At 46.8% G+C, this 9,787-nt stretch overlaps 1 protein-coding gene across 2 annotated transcripts in view; it reads right to left on the bottom strand.

Moving 5' to 3' along the window:
• Positions 1-9,787, bottom strand: part of SDC3 (syndecan 3) — a 71,416-nt gene that overhangs the window by 52,505 nt on the left and 9,124 nt on the right. Inside the window, exon 1 of one of the 2 annotated variants that reach the window (XM_069078833.1) lies at positions 993-1,112. The exons of the other annotated variant lie outside the window; for it this stretch is intronic. Within the exon in view, the coding sequence (XP_068934934.1) occupies positions 993-1,010 (18 nt within the window). The 5' untranslated portion in view covers positions 1,011-1,112. Of the gene's footprint in view, positions 1-992; positions 1,113-9,787 lie in introns of those variants that run through there. 2 annotated transcript variants of the gene reach the window in all.

Here is a 9,787-nt window from a genome sequence, read left to right as displayed (position 1 = left end):
TAAGTTCTGAGCTGTTTGCATATGTCCTATCCCCTACCCCCTTCCTCCCCCCCCCCACTAGACTAGAATAGGCTTAACAGCATTTGGATCTTCATATTCCCAACACCTAGCACAGGACACAGTGTACTGAATTGAAATTGATGAGAGAAAGGAATGAGAGGGAGAAGAAAAACAAGAAAAGGGAAAGAAGAAATAGTGAAAGAGGAAGGGGAAAAGGAAAGAGAGAGAGCAAGGAAAAGAGAGGAAGAGACAGGAGGGAGAGGAGTGAGGGAGAAGGGAAAGGGCAGGTGAGAGGAAGAGACAGGAGGGAGGGAGGAGAGGAAGAGGGTAAAGGGGAGGTAAGAGGAAGAGGAAAGATAGGGGAGAAGGAGGTGAGAGGAGGAAGGAGAGGGAAGAGAGAAGAGGGAAGGAGAAAGGGGAGGTGGAAACAAAATGGAAGGAGGGAAGAAGGTGAGAGGAAGAGAGAAGAGGAAAAAAGGAGATTGGAGGAAAAAAGGAGAAGGGAGGGAGAAAGGAAAGGGGAGGTGAGAAGAGGGAAAAAAGAGAAGTGAGAAGAAGAAGGAAAAGAAAGGAGAGAGGAGGGAGGAAAAGGGGAAAAGGGGAGAGGAAAGCAAGAGGAAGAGGAATAAGAGAGAAGGGGAAGAGAGAAGATAGGAACAGACAAGCAAGAAGAAAAGGAAGGAGAAAGAGAAGGGAGAGGAAGAGAAAAAAGGAATCAGAGAAGGGGAAAAGGATGGAAAACAAAGGAATACTGATTGAGCATCGCCAATTCCTGACCAATAATGGTTCAAGAAGCCTAAGATAGCCCCTGCCTTCAAGGGTTGGGAAGAAGACCTAACTCATCCTTGCAAGTTAGTCAACAAGTATTGATTAACACCTCATCTGCTAGGCCTTGGGATCCAAAGACAGAAAGGAAGCCATCTCCGCCCTCAAGGAGCTGACATTCGGTCAGGGATGGAAACAGGAACAAAAAAAGGGCTCTAGAGAATTACCTGTGTCAGTGCGTGCATGTTTTAATGGCCCAGGATGGAGAGGTAGGAGAGGGCTGGAGCAATCATGGAAGGCTTTCTGGAGAAGGGGGATTTACACTAGGCCTAGAAGGAAAACAGAAGGCATATGGGGAGCATGGAGGGAAAAGGGTATCCCAAGTGTGGACGCTACGGTCCTGGAGAAGCCATGAAGACACAGCATGATGTAATGACAGTGTCACCGAGTTTGCCCTGTCCCAGGAGCAATGAAGTCATGATGTGCTCAGGCCCGCAGCGCCCCAGGGTCTAGGGAGATGGTTCATTCTTCCCTGCACTGCACCGGAGCTCCCTGAGAGCTAACACCAACAGTTTACTTATTTGTCTGTGCATCCCCAGCCCACTCTCAGTGTCTAGGACTGCATGTCGTACAAGGAGAAGGCAGTGAATAAACACCGAATTCTAGGGAGGCTCAACAGGTGGTGTGAAGACAGGAGGATGACAAATTCTAAGCCCTGGCTGGCCCTGCCTCCCTGCCAACATTCCTTCCCCTCCTACGCACAAAGACTTCCTTGGAAAAGTCTCATTTGTAGGCCTCGGTTCCCTCCAGAGAGAAAAAAAAGAAGAGCCTTCCTATAGACCACATCAGGTGCTTGGACATCCGTAAGGCCCTCATAGTACTCCTGCTTACCTCCCCTACCCCCGGGGCCTCTAAGGTCACCCAAATCCAACCAAGCTCAGGCCTGATCTGCTCTAGGTAATGAAAAAGGCTTCCTGAAATGTTCCATACTGGGAATCAGGAAGCTGGAGTTCTAACCCCAGCTCTCCCATTAGATCATCTGGCTATCTTGGACAAGTCCTTTCCCTTCTCAAATGACTCAGTTGTAAAATGAAAAGGTATGGTAAAATGCTCTCTGAGATACTCTCTATCTAAAATACTGTGTTCTGACATTCTCTGTTCTAAGGGCCTCCCAGCTCTGACATTCTGGGTTCTAAGACTTCTCTCTGCTCTGTCCTTCTGTGTTCTAAGGCTCCTCCCAGCCCTGACATTCTATGTTCTAAGGCTCCTCCCAGCCCTGACATTCTGTTTCTAAGGGCCCTCCCAGTCCTGACATTCTATGTTCTATGGGCCCTCCCAGTTCTGACATTCTATGTTCTAAGGCTCCTCCCAGCCATGACGTCCTGTGTTCTAAGGTCCCAGCCCTGACATTCTGTGTTCTATGGGCCCTCCCAGCTCTGACATTCTATGTTCTAAGGCTCCTCCCAGCCATGACGTCCTGTGTTCTAAGGGCCCTCCAGTTCTAACATTCTGTGATTCTAGGACTTCCCTCTGGCTAACAGTAAGAGCCAACATTCAGATAGCACTTCTAGTTTGCAAAGCATTTCACATATATAATCTCATCTGAGTCCATACCCATTTTACAGATGAGGAAACTAAGACTAAGAAAAGTTAAACTTGTCCAGGATCACACAGCTAAGTGACTAGGGTAAGATTTGCCACGCCAGTGTTTTTGCCAAGAAAACCCCAAATGGGATCACAAAGTTGGACACAATTGAACACCTGGGTTCAAAATATCAACTATATAAGCATAAACAGGGGGAGCATGGCCAGACAACAGCTCAAATGAAAAAGGCCAAGAGCCATAAGCTCACTGAGTCAACAATTTGGTAAGACACTGAAAAGCTAACTACATCTTGGAGTCATTAATAAAAACAATGTTCGGGGCGGCCAGGTGGTGCAGTGAATAGAGCACCAGCCTGGAGTCAGGAAGACCTGAGTTCAAATATGACCTCAGACACTTAACACAAAACTAGCCGTGTGACCTTGGGCAAGTCACTTAAACCCAACTGCCCTACCTTCCCCCCTCAAAAAAATAAATAAATAAAAACAATGTTCCAAATGAGGCATGAGGGGAAGACCACATCGGGAATACTATGTTGCATTCTAAGCAAAGCATCTTGGGAAAGCTGCAGAAACTGGAGAAGAAAGCTGGCCACAGTGGCAAGAGTGGAGACCAGGCCCAATGAGGATTGGCTGAAAAGATTGGGGATGTTTACCCTGGAAAAAGATGAGCTTCAGGATAGCTGCCTTCAAATCCCTGAAGAGCTGTGCTATGGAAGAGGATGGGAGAAGCCACTTAGTCCTCCATCCTGTTGGACGCCTGACCCCAGTCCCATCCTGGATGGCTGAAGGGATTCCATCTGGTCTGCCTGGCTTCTGAGGCCAGAACTTGAAGCAATGGGTTGTAGTAGTAGAAAGGGAGGCTTCAGCTGGAGGTCTTGAAGAACTTCCTAATAATTCATGCTGTCCAAATGTGGGATGGGCCACCTCAAGGGGTGGTGGGTTCCCCTTTTTTGGAAGGGGTCAGATAAAGGCTGGATGGTGGTGATTCAGGTTCAAGCAGGGATCAGACCAGATGTCCTCTGAGGCCACTCCCAACTCTAAGAGGCTAGGAGCAAGTATACCCTCATCCCTTCCCCTCCCCTCTGAATGCCTTTCAACAGAAGAGCCCAAAGAACCCTTTAAAAACAGATTCCTCAACCATGAGCTCAACCTGGTGGGGCTGGGAGCAATGAGCAGACATATACGCTCATCACAGCTACACATACACTCACACATACCCACATATATACAGCAATACTGTCACTTGGAGTGCTTCCTGGTTTGGCTACAAAGTTCAATTAGAACAACCAAAATAAAGAAGTATTTCGTAAGCCCCTACTATGTGCCAGGCATTGGGCTAAGAGCACTGGGGATTCAAAGAGAGGCCACACACACACACACACACACACACACACACACACACCACACAAAACCCAGTCCCTGCTCTAAAGGAACCCAGGATTGAATGAGGAGACAATATAAAAATAAATAACCAAGTATGTAATACACACACATATAAACATACATAGTGTATAAATTATTATTGTGTATATATGTATATTATATTACATGGTTTTATATATATGTACATATATTATATTATTGTGGTTCAGTCATGTTCAACAGGTTTTGGGGGGGCAAAGATGCTGGAGGGGCTTACTATTTCCTTCTCCAATATATATAAGAAACTGAAAATAAGCCCAAAGAGATTGTGAAATAAATATATGTACATGTATATATACACACATATGTATGCACACCTATATATACATGCATATACACATACATATGTGTATATCTGAATATGTGGTATGTAGATAATTATATCTATACTATATTAAGTCATTTTATGTATCATGCATATATTTGTATGATAAATTATAAATAATTTAAGATTATGTACATACTATGTATGTATATATACGTAGTATTGTATGTATATATAGTATTACATGGTTATAATATGCACATATAATGCATATATGGTATAAACACAGTTATTATATACACATTGTATTATATATTATATGTACATGTATGTGATCAATTAAAAGTTATCTCAAAGAGATTATGTACATACCATAAATGTATGTATATATATACAGTTATTGTGTTGTAGTTATTCTATATATAATATTGTATTATATGGTTATATATACAGAGACAGAGAAAGATTGTGTGTGTGTGTGTGTGTGTGTGTGTGCGTGTGCATTTGTAAATTGAAAGTAATCCTGATGAGAAGGCACAGCATCACAGGAGAGAAGGAAGAGGCTTCTTGGAGGAAGGGGTGGGGGGTTGCTGGTACTTGAAGGAAGCCAGGAGGCAGAGACAAGGTGGGAAAGAATTCCAGGCCTGGGGAACAGTCGGTGAAAAGGCCTGGAGTCCGGAGATGAAGGGTCTTGGGTGAGGAACAGCAAGGAGGTCACTGGTGTCACTGAATCCCAGAGATCCCATGTCACTGGAGGGGAGCGAGCTCTAAGAAGACTGGAAAGGGACCAGATTGTGAAAGGCTTTAAAAGCCAGAGGATTTTCTATTTGATCCTGGAGATAATAGGGAGCCACTGCAGTTTACTGAGCAGGAAAGGGGTTACAGTCAGGCCACTTTGGGAGCTGACTAGAAGACGGACTAGAGGGAGGAGAGCTCTGGAGCTCGGCACGTTCCACCCCCTCCACATTCCAAAAGGGAAGCAGAGTAGCTTTGAATCCCCCAGGACCCAAGCCGAGCTCCTTACAAAAGGCACCCAGCCCCCACCCGGCCCAGTTCTACACTAAGATGGGTTCACCAGGCCCTTGGACTAGAGTAGTGGGAGGAGACTGGGAGAAAAAATCACCCACTGACCCCCAGTGCCCTCAATTGAATTGGCAATCAGCTTGTTGCAATGACTTTTTGTGAATTTTTATTCTTTTTTCTAGACTTAATAAACACCAAATAAAATGATCATTTCCATACACATGGTAGACTAGAACGGAAAGAGGATTGCATGTGAAGCTGAGACTCTCTATTATATAGAGCTTTGCAATTAGATTTTCCACATCCCTCCTGCCCTAGCTGATTGCTTTTAAATTACCCTCATTAAGGCCCAGCCTGGCAGTCAGGACCAAAGGCTCAGGAGGGGAGATAGGGGAGCTTGGGGTGCCTAACCAGTCTGGTAAATGTAGAGGGGGAAGGTTTGGGGACAAGGTCTCAACCATCACCCTGGGCCCAAGAGATTGAGGCTAATAAGGAAGGGGGCCTGACCCCACTGCCCTCTCCTCCCTCTGATTGTCCTGGGTGAAAAGTCAAGCCAAAAGCAACCTCAGGGGAGAAAACTTAGGCCCCAGTCTCTGGGGACAGAGATTTCCTACTGCCCCCCCCCAAAAAAAAACACTAGTCTTAGCTTCAGGAAACCTGGGTTCAAACCTTTTGTCTAAAAATACTGGCTGTAAGACCATGGGCAAATCACTTCACATCCCTGAGACTCAGTTTCCTTCTGCATAATTAATACTTTGTCTACAACACAGGGTTACTGTGTAGGAGGTATTCATTGAGACCTTAACATGGTAGCTGTTTTTACTTGGCATTTGTGGTTCAGTGGGCAGACCAGCCCCAGCATCCCTCGGGCCTGTGGTTTTCCAAAAGTCTATGATTAGGTCCCTGATGGTCAAGGCCAGGCCCCACCTCCCATCCTACAGAAGGCCACGTTTCAGACTACTCTCTGCTTAGCCCATGGGGTCGGGGGGAGAAAAGGAATGTAGGGAACATGGGGAGATATTTATAGGTTTAGGGGAAGAGACCTATCCTGTGGGCTATCTCCCCATAAGGGAGGAACACAGCCTGCTCTCCTGTTGGGCAGAGTTGTGCCAAGGGAGGGGCTTCCCCATACCCCACATAATCCCAACATGCTATCTTTAGGCTCAGAGTGCAATTAAGAGGGGCAGGAATGAAAAGGTGGGGCTGAGATGGGGGAAGGCCAAACACCCCCTCAGCTTCAACTCTAGGCTACAGAGGGATGGCCTAGACAACGTTAAAACTCTCTTCCAGGTTCTAAGAAGGTTACTAGAGGTCATCTAGTCCAGCCTCCTGGCTCCAAGCATTTAGCCCAGGTCTGCTGAGGAAGGGCAGCACAGGAAAAGCAGCAGGGCCTGGCAGACAGGGCACTGGGCTTGGAGTCAAGCTAGATTCTAGGTTCCAATCTCACCCCACATACTGGGATACCCTTATGTGTGACCCTGAACGTGTACTTTCTCTGGGCCTCAGTTTCCCCTTCTGTAGAACGAAGGGATTGGTCTCCATGGCCTCCAAGATCCCTTTTGGCTCTAAATCTTTGGGCCTATGATGTATGGCACCCACAACCTCAACAGCATGTTCTATTCATCTCGCTTGTCAAGCAGCAAGGGCTTGTTTAGGTATAACCTAAATCTGGCCTGTTATAGTTTTACACGTAGGCCATGGGAGTTTTACACCCCATGCTCTTGGGAGGAGATTACTAAAAGCTTTTAAAGCCTTCAGGGCAGGAGCACCTTCACTTCTACACATAGCTCTCCTTCCCCCCACCACTCCCTATCCCAAGGATGGGGAACCTAGGGCCTAGAAGCCACATGTAGCCTTCTAGGTCCTCAAGTGAGGGCCTTTAATTCACTTGAGGACCTAGAGGGTCACATGTTCCCCATCCCTATGCCTGTCCTGACTCCTAGAAATAACCAGGCTTTGGCACCTAGGTCACACAGTGGATAGATTGCTGGGCTTTGGAGTCAGGAAAACCTGAGTTCAGATACTTACTAGCTATGTGATCTTTGGCAAGTCACTTAAACTCTGCATGCCTCAGTTTCCTCATCCAAAAATGGGGATAATAATAGTACCTACCTCCCAGGGTTGATGTGAGGATCAAGTGAAATAATATTTGCAAAGTGCTTAGCACAGTGTCTGGCACATAGTAGGAGCTATATAAAGGTTAACTACTACTACCACTACTAGTTATTCCTATAACCCACAGAACACTCTCAGAGGGCCTGAAAACGTGAGGGTGGTGCCAGAATTCTTAGAGATAACAAGAAGTGACGTGCATCTTGTGTTTTAAGGTTTGCAAAGGACTTGACAGAATTCTCTCACTTGAATTTATGTGATATATATTCTGCACATATTTTATGTATGTGCATATTGTCATGTCATATTGGAGAAGGAAATGGCAAACCAACCTAGGATCTCTGCCAAAAAAACCCAAAAACAACCAACCCCAAACGGGGTCACTGAATCAGACACAACTGAACAACTGAACGGTGTCTGCTACAAGAGGAGTTCCTAGAGGGCAGGGACTTGTCTCATGGTGTCTTTAGATCCATCCCCATCACCCTGAACAGTGCCTGACATGCAGTAGGTGTCTTCTAAGTGCTTGCTGATTAATATGCATCCCCCAAATTTAGCACATAATAGGCTGTGCTATATCTATCTTCAGCGCAGTGCCTGGCACACAGTAGGTGCCTTCTAAGCGCTTGCCGATTAATATGCATCCCCCAAATTTAGCACATAGTAGGCTGTTCTACATCTCTCTTCAGCACAGTAGGTGCCTTCTTGATTGAGTCTCATAAGAAGCCTGTGAGTCAAGTGCCAACCTTGCAATCTCCATGCTATAGATGAGGATACTTCAGGGTGAGGAAGGGTCAGCACACAGTTGGTATCAAAGGCAAGATGTGACCCTCACTGTCCTCCTAGCTCTTTTAGGGCCACATTGCCTCTGGCTTCAAAAAGGCAGCCCTGACATTTGGAGAGCAGCTCTAAGTTCACCAAGTGTTTCTCTCTCCAGCACCTCTGATAGGCAGGCGCTGTGAGAATTATTATCCTCTTTACACATGTGAGTAAACTAAAGCTCGTCAGGGTTAGGGCTTTACATTAGAGCATCCTGCCCAGGCCCAAAGACCCTCTAAGCGTCAGAGGCAAGATTTGAACCCAAATTTTGGGTTCCAAATTTGAACCCTTCCTGACTCCCAAGTCTGGCATCCAACTCACTGCATCACACTGCCAGTCTTTGTGGGTAATATTATAAACGAGGGAGGGTCTGGGTAATGTGGCGGGGTAATGACAGGAAATGAGGAAAAGGAAATGGAACTGGGTGAGGGAGGGGACATTATCCACATGGGAGAGCCTGAAAACCTGAGGGGGACTGCTCTCCCTGTGGGAGGGTCCGGGAATGTTGGGGGTGGAGGAGCATTATCTCTGCCAGAGAGATGGAAAATGTATAGAGAACATTATTCAAATGGTGGAGCCCAGGAATGTGGGAAGGAATGTTCTGGGGGTAAAACTGAGATGGGGGAAGGTTTCCCCAACCTAAAAGAGCAAGGCTATGGTGGGGGAGGGAGGTGGAGAAGAGCTGCTGGGACTGGGGATATTGGAGCTATCAGGGAGAGGGGTGGGATTCTAGAGAGTGACATTGAAAGATTAAAAAGGACATTAAATGCCAGATTCCCAAGGGATCATCCCTGAGAGAAATCAGCCCCTCTTCTGCCTGATTCCCAGCCAAGTCGCAGATTCCCTCTTAACTGTATAGCAACCCACCATCCCAGAGGTACAGCCTACCTCTGAAGACAGTCTAGCCTGGGGTCCCCAATGCCCTGCCCCCTCACTATTCCCTTCCCCTAGTGCAGTGGGCCAGGGTAGCCATTTCTAGACCTGTAATTAGAGGGAAGAGAATGGCTGGGTGAAAGCCCAGAGCCCAGGTGGCAGTGGGGCATCAGACCACAGACCCCCCACCCACCCAGCCATGTGGCGCCGAACTCAGAGCAGAGCTCAGATGTGGCTGGGGCGCTGGCCTCTGACTCTCAACTCCCTGGGGATACAGAAAGGACAAGTATAGACCTACCCAGAATCCTAGCAAGCCTTCCTGAAGGGCTGCCTTTATAACAGCCACTGCCGCCCCACTGAGGGGGTGTCCCAAATACCTTTAAGGATGGAGTCCAAACTCCTCCATCTGATATTAGAAGCCCTTTACAACCCCACCAGGCTCAGCCTTGATTTCCTTACGTTTAAAATAGAGGGCTGGCCAAGATGGCCTTGAAAGGGCCTTCTAACTCTGAACCCTAAAACGCTACAAAATTAGGGGATTAGACAAAATGTCTCTTCTAGTTCTAATGTTCTATGTTCTAAAGCCCCTCCAAACTCTGACAGTTTGGGTTCTAAGGGCCCTCCCAGCTGTGACATCCTGTGCTCTAAGGACCCTCTCAATTCTGACATCCTGTGTTCTAAGGGTCCTCCCAGCCGACATCCTATGCTCTAAGGATCCTCCCAGCTCTGAAATTCTGTGTTCTAAGATCACTTCCATCTCTGATAATCTGTCATACCCCTGTAACTTCCTCTCCCAATCTTCTATCTCCTACTCAAACTTGGAACTCCAGTCAAACCAGTCTCCTCCTGATTTCCCTCTCCTTCTCTCTCTCTCTCTCTCTCTCTCTCTCTCTCTCTCTCTCT

This window comes from Petaurus breviceps, unplaced genomic scaffold, assembly GCF_028583685.1.
Source record: "Petaurus breviceps papuanus isolate PSGF00001 unplaced genomic scaffold, PetGlider_PUasm1.0 91041, whole genome shotgun sequence".
Taxonomy (NCBI): Eukaryota; Metazoa; Chordata; class Mammalia; order Diprotodontia; family Petauridae; genus Petaurus; species Petaurus breviceps.
This window is presented reverse-complemented; position numbering and strand designations above follow the sequence as displayed.